This window comes from Ptychodera flava, chromosome 21, assembly GCF_041260155.1.
Source record: "Ptychodera flava strain L36383 chromosome 21, AS_Pfla_20210202, whole genome shotgun sequence".
Taxonomy (NCBI): Eukaryota; Metazoa; Hemichordata; class Enteropneusta; family Ptychoderidae; genus Ptychodera; species Ptychodera flava.
In genome coordinates, this window is record NC_091948.1 from 18,074,524 (window position 1) to 18,093,186 (window position 18,663).

Here is an 18,663-nt window from a genome sequence, read left to right on the forward strand (position 1 = left end):
TGATTGAAACGGATGGAAGGACAGATAAAGACATGCCACACCAACACAACCTGAGATGACTGTCAGGGATGGAAGTGAGATGGAGACAGCCACACCAACACAACCTGAGATGACTGTCAGGGAGGGAAGTGAGATGGAGACAGCCACACCAACACAACCTGAGATGACTTTTAGGGAGGGAAATGAGATGGAGACAGCTACACCAACACAACCTGAGATGGAGATGGAGACACCAACACAACCTGTGATGACTGTCAGGGAGGGACAGGAAGAGGAGACAGCCACGGTCACCACGGCAACAGAGCTTCAGAAAGGTGACATTATTTTACTTTGAATTTAAATGATGTTTTTAATGTATGGCTTGGCATATTGATAATGATATATCTAAATTGCTAGAGAACACAGACAAAGTTAACTACATATAATAAGCAATGATGTGGAAGTTATCTAAGGTTTTGTTTTGAATTAGCAAAGTACAAAGCAAACACTTGGATGTGAGGACTGACATAATCCTGGAGTCTTTATGGCGGCCGGTGGACAGCAACATAATTCTGGGTATTTCACAGAAATTTATCACAATAATGTTTCTTCTGGGTCGATAGGTTATGTTCTCAAACAATAAGAATGGTGTGCTAAAAAAATTCTCATATTTGGAAAAATTTTGTCTTGCAATAATGACCAGAAACTATTTTTCTCTTAAATAATTTGGCCATCCCAGTGCAACCAGAAGTTCACTGTATTTCTTGTATTAATCATAATTGATGTAGTTAATCAAAACAAATAATACACACATACATTTGAACTTCTAAAGTATCTTTATTTCCGGTGAAAAAGCCAAAGGATCTGATAGTAAAAGTAAAATGTAGACCTGCATTTTCCAGGATTTTGTTCTGTGCAGCATTATATTATCTAGGTCTTTTCCCTTAATGACAATTAAAAACAAGGTATATAGGCAAATAAAAAACATTCTTTCTCATCCTTGATCTCTTACAAAATTCTTGCAGTGACATGCTTTTTTTTATTTTTATTGTTGTGTTTTTTTAAACTTTAGATTATACAAATTAGGTCAGACATGTTGACGTTTGTTGTACTATACATAGTACAGGGTACTGGGTTGATGATTGATGGGCAATGATACAAGAAGCAAAACTCTCAAAAATTGCAGAAGTGACACATGAAAAAAATGATAATTTAATAGAAATGCCACTTATATTACAAGTTAACAAGTCATCGTTGATGACACAGTCCCCACTTGTTAATGGGTACTTTGATTACAGGTCCTCAGAGAGGATAGAGGACCTCTTATTAGTGGGTTGATTATGGCTTGCTACTAACCATTGTTAACGTCTGGAGCGACACGGGGGGAAGGGTTTAGACCTTGACATGTATGGGTCACCATGCGTCACCTACCTTACACTTCTAGATGCATTTGAGACGTAACCTATCTACCAACCGCCTCGATTACCGTTATCTCAACAAATTACATCACCCTTTCCACGTCATTATCCATGCGCACATCAGTGTGTTCAAAGCTATTTTTCGTCCATTTCAATCTCTGCCACGCTCAAGTTCACATCGCAAAATTCTCGCCATGCCAAAATCGAAGAAAACCAAGGGCCGCGCCTACGCCCGGGCGGCCACCCGTACATCGACGAGGACAAAGAGACGCCCAGCGCACCTCGACAAATTCCTACTCCAGCCAGTACCGACGGAAACCACACCAACAACCCTGCCGTCGACATGCCGACAACAGCCGCAGCGGCAGCCGACCCAAGTATATCAGACCACATCGCCAAACTGATAGAAACCGGCATTGCAAGCGCCATTGACTCAATCCGACGTGAACTACGGCAGCCAGATACCAGCAACGCCACAGCAACGGCGCCCATCCCGACGTCCAACTTGCAAGTCCAGCCAACTGATACAGCCGTTGGTGCACTATCACCTGCCTCAGTCGTCGTCGCTGGGCCGGCGACGCTCGCCGCTCCGTCCAGCTCGCTACCTACCCAAGGCCACCCAAGTAATCATCCCGCTAATCACGTTAATGATTACCAACCCACCATCACAGCTACCCCACCAGCCTTGACCACCAGCGGTGGCGCTGCGCACATCCGGGATAACTCCACCGCTAGCGGCGCACCTCATAACAACAACACGAGCAATATGGCCGCGCCCTACAGTCAACTCGCCCAGCCAGCTGGTCACAACGCAACGCCATGGCGCCCACCGCCTAGAGCCGGACCAACGGGCAATACTTCAGCAGCAATACCCCCAGCCGACCTGCTCCTGCCGTACGTCGACCAGTCAACACTCAACGCCTTGGCTAACCTCGGTAAGTTCATCGAATTTGGTGACTTGCACCCTGATGCCCTAGCTCCCAACTCATCCCAGGCTACCAAGACACAAGTAGCTTTTGACCCAGACAACCGTGGCGTAGCCACGTTCACAACCGAGGTGAAGCGGAAGACCATCGACGACTTTGACACCTGGTTACAGTGCTTCCTCTTATTTTTTTTCTCCTATCGAACATTCTACTACCCACATTTAGCGATCCCCATGGCCAACTACCTTCGTTTTCTCACCTCCAAAGCTGCTGCCTACAAGCCGGAGGCCTGGCTTGCATGTGACAAATTCTTCTGCCTGAACGCTTCCCGCTACCCAGATAGGGCCAACTGGAGCAAGCCAAGCCAAGACCTCAACTTCCAGTACTTCCAAAACCAGCCACACCTCCTGCGTCCTTCCTGCTTCGCCTGTGGTCAACATGGTCATGTGAAGACCGACTGCCCAAACCGACGCAGCAGCACCACCAACCCGTTCTACTGGGAGAGCCCAGTGAAAAAGAAACAGTCTGACCAACCTCAGGTATGTTTATCTTTCAACCGAGGCTCATGCAAGACACCCTGCAACTATGGCAGACTACACAAGTGCTCCGTGTGTAACGCGACCGAACACGGTGCTCAGCAACACCACCAACGCATCAAATCAGAGACCCCCAGCCCTTTCGAGGGAGCGACCGTCCACCAGCGACAATCGCCACGCTACAGCCGACAACGCCAATCAACCTAACTAAGCTCTCAGCTGCCCTGCACGACCACCCGCACAAACAATTCACAGCCAGCCTCATCCACGACCTCACTCATGGTGCCGACATCGGCTTCGGTGGGAACCGCGCACCACGCTACACTCGCAACGCCCAGTCCGCAATGACCGATCCGGATGCCGTCACCACCGCCATAACAAAAGAACTGCGCCTCGGCCACACAATTGGCCCGTTCGCCGTGCCACCTCTGCCAAACTTCGTCGTAAACTCGCTTGGACTTCGGCCTAAAAAATCAGGCGGCCACCGCATAATAATGGACCTATCCCAACCACGAAACGATAGTGTCAACCACTACATCAACAAGGAAGACTACACCCTCACCTACTCCCGCGTTGACGATGCCGTCGCGATATTACAGAGACTTGGCCAAGGTGCACTCATCACAAAAGTGGACATTAAGCACGCGTTCCGACTGTGCCCGGTACGGAAGGCGGACTGGCACCTCCTCGGCTTTAAATGGCAAGGGCTGTTCTTCTTCGATCGCGTGCTCCCCTTTGGCCTTCGCTCTGCACCGTTCTTATTCAACCGCCTGGCCGAAGCACTCCTCTGGATCGTCAAAAACAGAGCAAACACTCAGGACTTACTGCACTACCTGGACGACTACTTTGGCGCTGGCCCCCCCAACTCCCCGCAATGCCAGTACCTCCTCGACACCATGCTCAACACATGCCGCGACCTCGCGATACCCATCGCCCCAGAAAAAGTCGAAGGCCCATCACCCACCATGACGTTCCTTGGCATCACGTTGGACACACTTACAATGACACTATGCTTACCCGACGACAAGCTACAGGACCTGCTTCAAACACTTCCCACTTGGCTCCACCGACACTCATGCACTAAACGGGAGTTGCTATCCCTCATCGGCACCCTCAGTTTTGCATGCAAGTGCATTCCCGCCGGTCGCATCTTCCTCCGCCGCATGATTGACTTAAGCACAACCGTACGCAAGTTGCGCGACACGATCACACTATCTGACGCTTTCCGCCTTGACGCGAAATGGTGGTGCGACTTCCTACCGACATGGAACGGCACGGCCTCATTCCTCGATACAAAGTGGACCCCCTCTCGCGACCTTGACCTCTACACCGACGCCTCGGGCACTGTAGGCTCCGGTGGCTACCACGCTGGGCATTGGTTCACCGTTGCATGGCCTGACTCTCTCCAAGCCTCAATCGAATGGAAGGAGATGTACCCAATACTAGTCGCTTGTTCAATTTGGGGGCATCGTTGGCATGGCCGCCGAGTGCTGTTTCATTGTGACAATCAAACCGTCGTGCACATCTGGAAAAAAGGCACTACGAGATGCCCTGACATCATGCAACTAGTAAGGAGCATCTTTTATGAGGCAGCCAAAGGAAATTTCCATGTCATGATCGCCCACGTCAGTGGAATTGATAACTCAATTGCTGATGCACTTTCTCGTTTACAGATGGAGAGGTTCCGAGCATTGGTGCCCGAAGCGGATGCCGGCCACACACCTGTACCAACGCGACTATGTCCATCCCGCTTGCTACACAACAACTGACGGAACTAGCAACTGCCTACATCCATAACAGTGTGGCCGGGAACACGCGACGCACATACCAGGTAGGACAAAAGTGTTACTTGGATTTCTGCTCATCACACGGACTAGCAACCTTACCTGTCACGATCAGGACAGCCATACTCTTCGTTACGAACCTGGCAAATCGAGGACTAGCATATCGAACCATTAAGGTGTACCTAGCCGGGGTGATGCATCACCACGTTGAGCGCGGGTATGCGACGACGTAACAACGCACGCTCTCCTGCAACGAACACTGCAAGGGATCAGGAGAAGCATTGGAGAAGTGCGCCGGCCACGACTACCAATCACCATTGACCTGCTCCGTCGCCTCAAGGAATGCCTGCGTCAGCGTGCCGACATGTGCAGCAACGACAAGCTCATGGTATGGGCAAGCTTCACGCTGGCATTCTACGGCTTTCTGAGGGTAAGCGAGTTCACCGCTCGATCACCTACGGAATTCGACGTAAACGCCACACTACTCGCCCGGGACATTGTGTTAACGGACGTGATCGAAATCAGGATAAAGTCATCGAAGACTGACCCGTACGCGCGTGGGCACACCATCCGTATTGCTCCGACCGGGACCTCTGTGTGTGCGGTCCGCTCCTATTGGAAATATACCGGGAACCGCGGATACATGTGCCCTGAAGAACCGGCGTTCCAATTCGCGGACGGCACATGGCTTACGCGACAAAGACTGAACCTATGCCTGCGGGAACTGCTTACCCAGGCAGGGATTTCCGATGCTAAAATGTACGCGACACATAGTTTCCGCAGTGGTGCAGCCACAACTGCTGCCGAAGCCGGCTTGCCTGACTGGCTCATAAAGACACTTGGCAGATGGCGGAGTGACGCGTACCAGATCTACATCAAGACGCCGCGGGAGACCCTTGACGTAGTGCCGAAGGCACTCGCGACACGCCAGCAATTCGATATAGGACTCAGTTCGCGGTGGACAATGCCAACGTTGTAATATCACTATACAAACTGTAGAGACACGAAATGTAGGAACAATGAACATGTATAAGGAGACGTTTCCCAGTGGCGCATGGTCACCACGGGGGGGGGGACTGCATTGCGGCCGCGCTGCGGCCATGCATGTCCGCAACTTGGGCGTAATTTGGGGGGTACTGTCATGGGCCTGTAGTGGGCGCCCGGTAGCACGTTGCCTGACGCACGGTGCCAGGAGTCTGGTACCGCGTCCAGGCCGCCATGACGCCTTGACGCCCCCGCCGTGACGGTACATACATAACCCCGGATTTCGGCCAAACACTTGCCTCCGTGTCGTTTCTTTGCGTTAATGGGTGATTATGGCTTGCTATAATCATTGTTAACGTCTGGAGCGACACGGGGGAAGGGTTTAGACCTTGACATGTATGGGTCACCATGCGTCACCTACCTTACACTTCTAGATGCATTTGAGACGTAACCTAATCTACCAACCGCCTCGATTACCGTTATCTCAACAAATTACATCACCCTTTCCACGTCATTATCCATGCGCACATCAGTGTGTTCAAAGCTATTTTTCGTCCATTTCAATCTCTGCCACGCTCAAGTTCACATCGCAAAATTCCCACCCACCCTCCGCAAAAAAAAAAAAAAAAAAAAAAAAAAAAAAAAAAAAGTGCCTCGCTGCAGGGTAGCAGCTCACAATAAAAGAATATTGTATTCCACTAATTTGATGCTTTTTCACAATAAAGTTCCAGGTTTGATGGCTTTTTCACAATAAAGTCCAGGTGGGTACTGTCATGGGCCTGTAGTGGGCCCGGTAGCACGTTGCCTGACGCACGGTGCCAGGAGTCTGGTACCGCCGTCCAGGCCGCCATGACGCCTTGACGCCCCCGCCGTGACGGTACATACATAACCCCGGATTTCGGCCAAACACTGACTCCGTGTCGTTTCTTTGCGTTAAGTCTGTGATAAAAATAGTTTTGAATAAATTCGCTTGACACAAATCTGAGTTGTAGTTCAGGACATGAAAAAATCGTAATAAAATAGCCACATGGCGGCCATATTGGATCGTATCACAAAACACAATGTGCATGTATAACATAGGTCAATGTCCTTGTACCAACTTTGAATAAAATCGGTTGAGATATGCCTGACTTATGGCTCTGTACATCAAAAATCGTAACAAAATGGCCGCACAGCAGCCAGATGGATCGTATCACCAAAAAAAATTGACATGCATATCTATGACATTGGTTCAATGTCCTTGTACCAACTTTGATAAAATCAGTTGAAACATGCCTGAGTTATGGCTCTGTACATGAAAAAAATCGTAATAAAATGGCCGCCTGGCAGCCATATTGGATTGTATCACAAAACAAATTGAAATGCATGTGTATGACATAGGTCAATGTCCTTGTACCAAGTTTGAATAAAATCGGTTGAGATATGCCTGAGTTATGGCTCTGTGTACATGAAAAAATTGAAACAAAATGGCCGCCTGGCAGCCATATTGGATCGTATCACAAAACAAATCGACATGCACCTGTATGACATATGAAGAAATCCTTGTACCAAGTTGGAATGAAATCGCTCCAGGCATCTCTGAGATACCTGCGTGATCGGACGGATGGACGCACGGATGGATGCACGCATGGACATGACCAAACTACAAGTCCCTCCAGACGGCGTCCGTGTGGACTAAAAACATCTGCACAAAGTTTTATCAAATTTGGCACAGTTGTACCAGAAAAAGCGCTCTAATCTCGCATTATGCAAATTGGAACTAATTATGCATGCAACACCAATATAAATAAACCTACATATGTATGCCATAGTGTAGTGCCCCGGCGAAATGTCAACTGTGATGTACCATGATCAACAGGGTATTTGATGGTTTTTGATGTTTGACCATGAACTACCATGGTTGGCTATGATATGAGACCACAGTAAGCAGTCAAATACCTTGGTCTATCACAGTTGACCACGGTCTATCATCGCTGATCTGTTCATGATTGTCGGCAACCATGGTCAACCATGTTATTTGATGACTGATTATATTTCTGACTATCGTTATCAATGATAAACTATGGTTGACCATCGTCCTAGAATGACCAATTTTCTTGATGACCATGTTTTAAATTTTTATTTTGGTTAAATTGTAATATTGCAAAATTCTCTTCAACAAATCATAAAGAATATTTTCAGGCAGAATTTAACACATGTGTCCAACGATGAAGACAACAGGATACCAAATATCATAATCACTCAATAAATAAACAAAATCGAAGTAAGTTATAGGTGGTATGTACTGTAAATTACCACATAATCCTTAAGAAAAAGAAAAGTCAAAGGATTAATGATTTGAGAAATACTATTTTTTGAAAAAAAAATTAGATAGGTCAATTTGTGGAATGCACAAATTTATCAAACCATTACCTTGGAATATGAAATAAATGTACTGAAAAACATCAATGCATGAAGGTTATTTCTCTGGACATTAATGTTTTTAAATGATGAGTTTCAAAAAGCCGTGACGAATTTCAGGAAAAGAAACTACAATTTTTTTGTTTGGGTTACAAGTCATACCACTGAATAGCTGCAATGTAGCCCATGGGCCCTGTTCAAGGTTTTTCTGTGTTGCCGTGTAGCACCGAGCACTAAATAAGGCCATTGCCTCAGTCATGTGTCGATCAGAAAGTGTTACTGTCCTACGTTGATACATGCAAACACATTTAGAAAGGTAATTGGCTTAAAATCTGACTACTCACGATAGTTACTTGCATAATCATACATGTCGGAAGGCCATAGAGGTACACTGACTGATTTATAGTGTATAAAAGTTGGCATAAAAGTAATATACTCTCCCATTCTCGCAAAACTAATGTTTGAAAAGGCAGCGGCAGCAGCCAGGAGGTCACAGGTCAAACAGATCATCATGTATTCGAACTTTGACCTTACAACATCACGTGTTGTAAAACAAGACTTCTGATTGGCCAATTTTGCCAAGGTTGCCATTTTGAATTCCAGTGTTGGAATATGTGAGTCTGGATAATCATTCACTCCATTAAGCCACGGTTTTTGGGAGAAATAGTCGATTACTTCTCTCAGTCGACGATGAAGGGAACACAGAAGAGGTTTAGGAGAACAACTGTAATGATTGAAGGACGTTGCCTGCGTTAGACACTTAGAGTTTATGTAAGTTAAACTTCGATCAGTGGATGTCCGTTACTTACAGTGTATGGCCGGCCATGGACATGTTGAATTTTCCAGCCTTTTCGTGACGTTTCAACTGAGAGTTTGCTACTTCGACACTTTCCACACCTTAGGGACTATTTCAAACCAACACTGTTCTTTGAGAAGTTGATAACATATGGCGACAAGAAGTGATGTCTGTTCATATCGATTATGGATTGGTATGGTACTTATGGTAGCAACTCTACTGCATGCAGTGCATAGGAATAACATAGTATAAATCGGACATGATACAGTTTTATTCTCGTCTCAGGTGCCAATCATTCGATGTCTTAATGATGGAAGAAATGTTTTCGGACTTGATACAACTACTCTCTTTCCAAGTAGTGCGGGTGGTGGCATGGTTTGTACTGTGATTCATTTCTTGTGCAAGTTTTACTGTTCATCAGCTCTTACCATGAAGGACACCACAGACTCAGCTGATCCTGATTTTTACATGTAGCAATTGAACATTGTTTTACCATGATGCCTTGTTTATTTTGGCTGAAACTCAACATCTAATGATAAAACATCAAATCAAAGTTCTCATGTTTTCCATGTACACTTCATTTTCAGGAAAGGCATTTTGAAATATATAAAGTGAAATTTATTTGTCAACAAACTACATGTAACAAAAATTGCAAAGTTTTTGAATAAGTTTTTCATAGTTAAATTTTTATATATATATGTGAATTTAACATAACATTTTTTAACTGATCAGTTTCCATTTGATACACGTTTTAAATATTGTGATCTGTTTGATCTTACCGTTCCAGGTCTTTCAAAGGACAGATTTTGCATTTTTTTGTATATTCCATTATCAGATTGCACTTAGTACGTGTAATCCAAAAAAGATATCAACAAAGTACCAGGAATTTATAAATATTATTCTTTTACAGCGAGGGCACGACTTATCGGAACACCAAATTAGGTAATTACCCAGCAACTTAGCTGAGCACTTTGCAATTTGACCTGGCATTTACCTAAACAAGAGTCTGTTTTATTGTCTGAAGACTGATAAGATATCCACCAAACTCAGCAGGCAGCTCCCACTGAGTAAACTGATATGCCTACACAGGAACAACCCATTTTCAACTGGCATCTAGTTCATGGGAAAATTGTGAAAAGGGGGAATAAATATTATGATGTAACACAATCTATTGTACTCATTTTGTGTCCTGGGCCTGAACCTGACAGGTTTTGCCTCTGTATGTTATTTGGAATTGAAACATCGCAGCATCCCTTGTAAATCTAGAGTTACAAAACTCGTCAAATTTACCACCTTCCATGAGCCCACCACCAACGTTGATGGAACAGTCCATTTTTATCATATGATTGGATGGTTGCTCTGACAGTCAGTGTTTCTTCAATGTATGTAATTGTGATTAAAAAACTGGTAATAACATGCATATATACAAAAACAGGACACAAAATGACAGCGGCAAATCATGTTTCAGTTACACTTTACAACATTTTCTTCCGGCCCTCAAAACTCTCCCATCAACTACATGATGCAGCTGCCAGTCAAAAATGTTTTTTTGCAGTGTAGGCATATCAGTTTACTCAGTGGAGGAGCTGCCTGCTGAGTTGTGGTGGATATCTATCAGTCTTCAGACCATAAAACATACTATTGTTTAGGTAAATGCCAGGTCAAATTGCAAAGTACTCAGCCAAGTTGCTGGGTAATTACCTAATTTAGTGTTCCGATAACTCGTGCGCCAAGTGTAATACTAAATTCAATATTGGTATATTTTTATAAACAGTTACATGAACTCGTTAAAAATTTGTGATGTTTCACTTTGTGATGACGTATCTGTATAATCTGTCAAAGCATTTTTAAACAGACAGAATTTATCAACAGACTTTCATGTATAATTCATTTCCTAAAATGTTGGTTATTCTTCCAACATATATAGATATGTTTTCTACTAACATTAATATTTTGCATTCAGTATCCAGTATAATAGATCAAAGTACAAACGTTTTCATTTTGTATCTAATATTTACAATGAAAACATATATTTAACAGCTCATTTCATGTTGAAACTACAATTATTGTATGTTCATAATAGAAGAGATATTTGTTTTATTGTACAGTAATATATTGTTTTTTTAATGAAACATTTATTGCCTGAGAAGGTTTTTCTTTTACAGTCAAGTGTGATTGAATGTGTCCACTGGAATGAAGACGTGTTGGAAGTATATCCTCTCAACTTTTTCATGGCTGTTCAGACCTTCTGGCATCTGTATACATGACTCCAAGGTGAATTTTAGAATCTGCTGCTCACAAGGTAAACGTATCAAAAGAGTTACTGGGTACTGGGTACATTTATATGTCACTTTAGAAAACTATCATTTGTATACAATACAGGGGAAGAAGCAGCACAATGATGTCATGTACCACATGCTGACTGTCAGAATTGCTGTGGAAAAGACAATGTCAGGATTTACAATAATCTGAATACCGTGAAATATTACAGGTAGTGTGTATGCTGTTTGTTGAACCAGCAGTTACCATGCCTTTCATATGAACCCCGCCCCCTAAACTTCATGCACACTCCATACAAACAAACACAATTTAACTTCTACTTCTCTGTGCAAATATATATTTTTACTATTGCCCAAACTTGGTGCAAGTTCATAACACTCTTAAAAACCATGGTCACCTGTCATTGACCAGCGGTGGTGGCTGTGGTTGATCATGATTGACCATGAGTTTTGGCCATGTTTGACCATGTTAGACCATAGTAATTTGTGCCATTTAACAAACATGGTCGTCTATGGTTGACCGCGGTCATATAGCCATGGCTGACCATGGTTTTTTGGCAATGGTTGACGATGGTAGACCATAGTAATTTGTGCCATTTAACAAACATGGTCGTCAATGGTTGACCATGAATTAACATGGTACACCATGGTCATATGACCATGAACTAACATGTTAGTTCCTGGTTGACCATGTTCACTTTCGCCTGGGTATCCTTTTACTAAGTTTAAAAAGAATTGGCACAGGAATATCTCAGATATCTGCATTCATGAGCCCCTATGCATAGACACAGCATTAATATTCTTTCATTATTGAACGCCTGTGGATCATACCTGGGGACCCTGTGGATGGATATCAAATACAGGAAAGAAAACGGCTGTCACCTAGCCATTTATGATCAAATCATCACAAAAATTGGCGTGCATATATACCGGTATGTAGTAGGGATTAGTACCAACTTTCAATGCAATCGCGCCCAGTATCGCTGAGAAATTTACGTGAAGGAACGCACAGTCGTCAAATATAGGAAACAAAATGGCCGCCACGCAGCCATTTTAGACCGGATCAAAACAAAAATCAATGTGCACATGTATAACATATAGAGTAATCTATGTACCAAGTTTGAATGGCATCGACGCTCCTAGCATCACTGAGAAATTTGCGTGAACATACCCACTGACATCAATACAGGAAACAAAATGGCTGCCAAGACAGCCATATTAGATTGGATCGTAAACAAATTGACATGCATATGTATGGCATAGGTGATAAATCTTGTACCAAGTTTGAATGAAATCACTCCAGGCATCTGTGAGATATCTGGACGGACGCACGGACGCACGGATGGATGAACGCACGCCATGACCAAACATATAAGTCCCCCCGGACGGTGTCCGTGGGGACTAATAACAATGAAATGTAATTCATCATTACTAAAAGACACAAGTGTAAACCAATTATAATGGTTTGACTCACGGAACAAAATAAATAGGATGTCGAAGTAGACAAAAAATTATCCAAACTCCTAAATCAAATAAAAGGATTTTTTAAGTTAGATTTGACCCCAGAAAATATCTACAGCTACAAGCCTTCAAGCATCAAAACATTACTGAGTGACATTTTAATTACAGGCCTGGTATGACCATCTTTAAAATGATTTTCTGACTTCGATTCCAAATGTACATAGCTCTCTATGATGTTCAAATCTGCTACACAGAAACAAATTCATCTCACCGAGTACATTTGTACACACATTTCTACAGTATTGGATGTGGATGAATTTAAACTGTTTTTCCTACAGGGAATGATATTATCCTGTATTTTGCCAGTATTTGAGGGACATCAGAAAACTATTTCTACACATCAATCAGCTGAAATGGAATGTCTCACACTCTTTTGGTACCTTCTGTTTCACATAAGCTGGATAGAAATTTTCTAATTTGTGTGAGACATTCAATTTTAGCCTGTTGGGGTGAGTGATTCTGGTAATCAGAGAGCCAGTACATGTCAGTTTGGTGTGTTTTAAAATAAAACCACAACACTGAGGTTACCTACCGTTGACAAGGGTTTTTATTCACTCACAGAGAAGAAAAAAACTGGTGGCATTATCAGCAGGATGGTGAAACTCTTCTCTGGTGGTTCAGATGAAACAGGGGGCAGTGCAGTGATGTCCAGAAGTAAAAAGCATTAGTTATTCATCTCTACTATGAGGCAGTATTGTGATAATGTGTTTTGCAGGTTGTTTTAAGGTACTGTGGCACATAATCCAGACTAACCAGACTAACACAGCATATACCCGTATTTACATATTCTACCAGACTAACGCAGCAGGGCATATTTTTTGAAAATGGCAGAAGAGCTAAAATTCACTCCCCTGAAATCATCTAGGCGAGTGATAGGCGAGTGATTCAACAGCTCCCTTGAAAAGAGTAAGGCGAGTTAAAAACGATCAAACTTTTGATTAATACCATATGTTTTGAATTAAGAGGAGACAAACCCTAATAATGTTTTCAGAATTACATGTTTGAAAAAGACAAGCTGATAAAAATTTGATTTAAAAAATAAAGCATGAACCTGTAAGAGTTTACATGCTCAACAACTCATTTATGCCAAACAAAACAGCAATTTTTCATGGTAACCTTAACTACATGTATACACTCATAAATGATAATATAATTATTATTACTTGCTGGTGTACAGGTTGATTGGGGTCTACGGGAGTGGAAAAAAAGCTCTCCAGGATTTTTGTTTGCGCGAGTGGTAGGCGAGCAGAGTGATCGCTCTCCTCAAAACATAGGGCCAAGTCCCTGAAGCTACTATAGACATGGATACAAAATTAAGTATTTCCTGACTGTATGAAATTATCTCACTAAGGTCATCCTACGGACAAGTAAACTAAATATTAAAGCTGTCTGACCAGCGGTTTTTGAAAGAACAAGCAACTCAACAGTTGACAGAGCTCTGTTGAGTTATGTAGAGAATAACCTTTTGTGACACATGTATTGATGAAGAAGGTGGATATCTTTGATTAACATTGTGAGTTCTGTTTAATAAGTTGAGACTGTACATACTCAGAGAAAGCACACTGAAGAGACAAAGGTTTGAAACTTAAGAAGTTCAAGGTCATCAAAAGCATTATAAGGAATCATGTTACACTTTCATTGCACTGTTTACACAGATTGCATAATTGCTATAAATAGCACATGAGGAATCTTTATACAGCTCAGCTTTACCATAAAAACCCTATCACTTTGACCACTCTTTTATTGACCACTCTATTTTTTTCCTCAAAAAGTAATCTTATTTTATCCTTACCAAGTCAACCATAAATGGAAATTAGAACTTTCTCTATCTCTATCTCTATCTCTATTGACTATTTTGAGCAATTTCTTTTAGATAACATACAGGGCACAATAAATGACGGTTCAGAATATGTCAAAGTTGGGATTCAGGAAAGTTGCCTTTACATGTTTTAATCCTCCAGATGGTAAGCATTTCACTATGAACTGTCAAAAAAGTTGAACTTTCTGATAATTCTACACTAAAATTATTTTGGCTTTGATGATTTCCTAATTAATTCAATTATTTAAAATCATATTAATTATTTTTTTCTGGGTGAATTGATAGGGTTTATACAGTACAAGAATTACATACAATGTAAGTCAAATTTTGACCAAAAATGACAAAAAAATTCCTTAAAAATACAGATTTGCATATTTCATCACAATTTGAACAAGTCTAAGTTGGGTTACCCCTAGGGACCTGTATACCAAATAACAAAGCTGCTGACCAGCGGTTATGAAGAAGAAGATTTTTTACCAAAAACACCTTTTTTTTGCCTATTTTCAATAATATCAAAAAATTAAAAAAAATAGTTTCTCAAAATGTATTTTTCATCTACACAACAAATATCAAATCAGTAAGTACTGCGGTTCTCAAGATATTTGAGTGGACGGACGCCTCACAAACGGACATACATACATACATACATACATACATACATACATACATACATACAGACTGACGACGGACGCCGGACGGATACCCATCCCAATAGCTTCTATAGACTATAGTCTATAGTAGCTAAACAAAGGTCTGACACAGTATATCTAAATATTTACCAGCTATATGAATTAATCATAAAACAAAGGTCATCGAATGATTTTTTTTTGCTCATGTGTTCACACACTTGAGCATATGTTTAGCCTGTCGGTCTGTGTGTGTGTGTGTGTGTGTCTGTGTGTCCGTGTGTCTGTATCCCCATTATCTCAAAAACGGCTGAACGTATTTCAGTCAAATTTGGTAGACATCTTCAGAATTCAAATGGCTAGAACTGAAAAGGTTTTGGTGGGCGTGGCTTGCATATTAATGAAGTTATCACAGTTTTAATTTTTGTGATACATGGTAGTCTATGGGAAGCATGATGACCATGGTTTCTGGACATCTCGACCCCTAACCAACTCGACCCCAGTCAACTCGACCCGCTACCATCCTAACCCTGGTTAGACCTTATAGCCTTGCTCCTTCATGCCAAATATCAAGGTCACAGGATTTGCCAATTTTCAGAAGAAGATTTTTAAAGTATTATTTTTCTGATTTTTCTATGACCTTTGACCTCCCCTATACCTATGCAGCTAAGCTATGGCAATGGCTTATTCTGGCCTATGTTAAAGTCCAAGACAGCCAGCGTCTATTGGACAATGGCCAGTAGGGGACCAAATTGCTCTCCACAATTTTGGGGATTCAACTTGACCTTTGACCTTGGCATCTTCCTGCAACTCATTTATTATGCGCATATCTAATTCTGAGCCAGCCAATAGAGCTAGAGGTCTGATTTTTGGTATATAGGGATAACTTAGCAATACAAATTTTTTGACAAAATGTCATGTGATCCGTCATGACCTTTGACCTTGAATATACGTATATGTCCATAACTAAGTAACCACAAGTGCTACAGCCTTCATATTTGGTATGATGGGAGACCTTATGACATCACATCCTGTACCTCATTAATTATGTGCATATCTAATTCTGAGCCAGCCAATAGAGCTAGAGGTCTGATTTTTGGTATATAGGGATAACTTAGCAATACAATTTTTTGACAAAATGTCATGTGACCCGATGACCTTTGACCTCAAATATACATATATGGCCATAACTAAGTAACCCCAAGTGCTACACCCTTCATATTTGGTATGATGGGAGACCTTATGACATCACATCCTGTACCTCATTAATTATGCGCATATTTAATTTTGAGCGAGCCAATAGAGCTAGAGGTCTGATTTTTGGTATATAGGGATAACTTAGCAATACATTTTTTTTGACAAAATGTCATGTGACCTCGGTGACCTTTAACCTCAAATATACATATTTGTCCATAACTCAGAAACCACAAGTGTTACACCCTTCATATATCACTCGCCCCGATCGCCAAATATGGAATAATGAGGTAATGAATATTAATATCCAGTTTCTTGTTATTAGCCAATCACATCGCCTAGATTTTAGGTCAGAGGTCATATTACAACAGTAAGGTTGGTGACCTGATGCATGGTATGATCGACGAGCGTTTCGATTAGCAGATTAGAAAAGGGTCCCAAAACCTTCGATTCATGCATATTCTCGACGTCATACAGTAATGTACCTTTACCTACAGTGTCTTTGGATATTTGTCGTACAAATTATGATGTTTTAAAGAAAAACATCTCAGGAACTGCTTTAGCTGTCTCCGATCGGATCGAGTGTGTACATGTACTTTGAGGATGACAACATGCATCCCTGGATCGGCTTTGCAGAACATGCATCGTCAGAGTAGCCCAGCTGAAGTATTTTAAATGACTAGATATATGGCATAGTTCATATACCAGCTCAACACCTACTGGTCTACCGTTCGATATTTCTGCCATGCCCTTCATCCTGATTACAGACCAACGAACAGTATCGACGGAAATAGAAACACCACAAGGTAATTCTGTATGTGATCGTAGGCGCAGGCGGACATCACGAAGCTTACTTCCGCGTTCGTATCTTCATTTGTTTACCACTGTACCTTGTAAAAGTTGAAATAAAATTTGATCCCTTGAGGGCAAACCAACAACTCAAAAAAGAGAACTACCGTTTAAAAGAGAAAGTATTAATGTTGTCTGACGTTTTCTTTTTTTTTCTAGTTTTACATAGCGTTTGTGTTTGGACATAGTTTACTTGTGCCAAGTGCTTGGCAAGTGCCTGTCATTAGTGTCAATGGTGGCCGCGCCTATAAATATCGATCGATCGTTGCACAGCCATCATCGGTCCAGACATTTGAGATATTATCGTTTAATACAAGAATGTAGACACGTTTACAAGCATGTCATGTCTCGTATTTCAAGTCATTATCACCCCAACTCCGAACTTGACTTCGAAGGGGACATGAACAATGGCGCAAGCGTACACTCATACTAATACATATACTATTCACATCAATGACATATTATGTGTAGTTCAGCCTGAATCATTGCCAAAACATAACCAGTATCACTGCTGTAATGTTGTTTATGCTATTTACTTAATGTGTTACACTTGCAGTCTTTGTTATGTCACTGTTATTTGTGTCTTTCAATAATTTGTTAATCCATGTTTTTGATTATATAGATTTATGCACTTAAATGCATTCGTTAGCACCAGATTGTCTCATCAGAAAATTTACCAACAAGATTATAATTTCAATGGAAAACAAAAGGCTATCACACCTCCATGATTCTCTTACAGACCAGAACAAAGGCGATCCCAGGGATCGCCAGAAATGCCTTTAACTTTACACACAGTTCTTTATGTTGCCATTCATGTTCAGACTGTCAGATACTTATTATCAGTGTCAATTAAAATTGTCTGTATGTGAACCACACACACTGTCATACACACATATTTAGTCAGGTTCACAAAACTCATGTCATACCACTCATTTATCAGTTATGTCTAGGTGGCTATTATCACTTTGTCTGCACAATCAAAATCATTGTCATTTCCTCGTTCACATATAATTAAGCGTTGATTTCCAATGTCAACAATTTGTCATTTTCAAAGAACAGCACAATCCACATATTATTATTAAATTTACCATGTTCTCACATGTCTTGAGTTAGTGTATTGCATGCACAACTTTATTAGTTAGTTAATTGCTTGCATAAGCTGCTGGATGGGGAGGGGTACCAGAAATATATTTCACAAATGACAGTTTAATATCTTTGCCTAAAGTTGAGAATGAACTTCTTGTTTTTTTCTTGCAAATCATCAAAAATAAATTTATATATAAATTTTACAAATTTATGGAAGAAATCAGAATGCCAATCATAGTGACTGCTGTTTGTTGGACACAGACAATCAAGTGATAATCACCATCAACTGAAGATTTATAATACAGAACCTTTGAATTGCTGGAGTTTTGGAATTTGACCTTCTACCTAATATGCTATATGTGTACAGATATTTGTCAGTCAATTCCTCTATGCATTTTTTAACACTTACAAATTTCAAATTCAAAATGATTCTTGAATAGTCATTATGGTCATGGGTCTGAACTAA

The 18,663-nt window shown here is 41.6% G+C and overlaps 1 protein-coding gene across 1 annotated transcript; it reads left to right on the plus strand.

The window, feature by feature from the left end:
• The first annotated feature begins 40 nt into the window (after nucleotides 1-40).
• LOC139122233 (uncharacterized) lies at nucleotides 41-13,291 on the plus strand. Its single transcript, XM_070687660.1, has 2 exons — nucleotides 41-314; nucleotides 13,185-13,291. The coding sequence occupies exons 1-2, from the start codon at nucleotides 56-58 to the stop codon at nucleotides 13,289-13,291; spliced, it is 366 nt and encodes a 121-aa protein (XP_070543761.1). The 5' UTR covers nucleotides 41-55.
• The last annotated feature ends 5,372 nt before the right edge of the window (nucleotides 13,292-18,663 follow it).

What these genes read in the sequence shown, in the direction of transcription:
- LOC139122233 (XM_070687660.1), top strand. Translation starts at nt 56, where the DNA reads ATGACTGTCAGGGATGGAAGTGAGATGGAGACAGCCACACCAACACAA. An exon ending in GGCAACAGAGCTTCAGAAAG is followed by an intron (nt 315 to 13,184) that starts GTGACATTATTT and finishes ATTCACTCACAG; the next exon opens with AGAAGAAAAAAACTGGTGGC.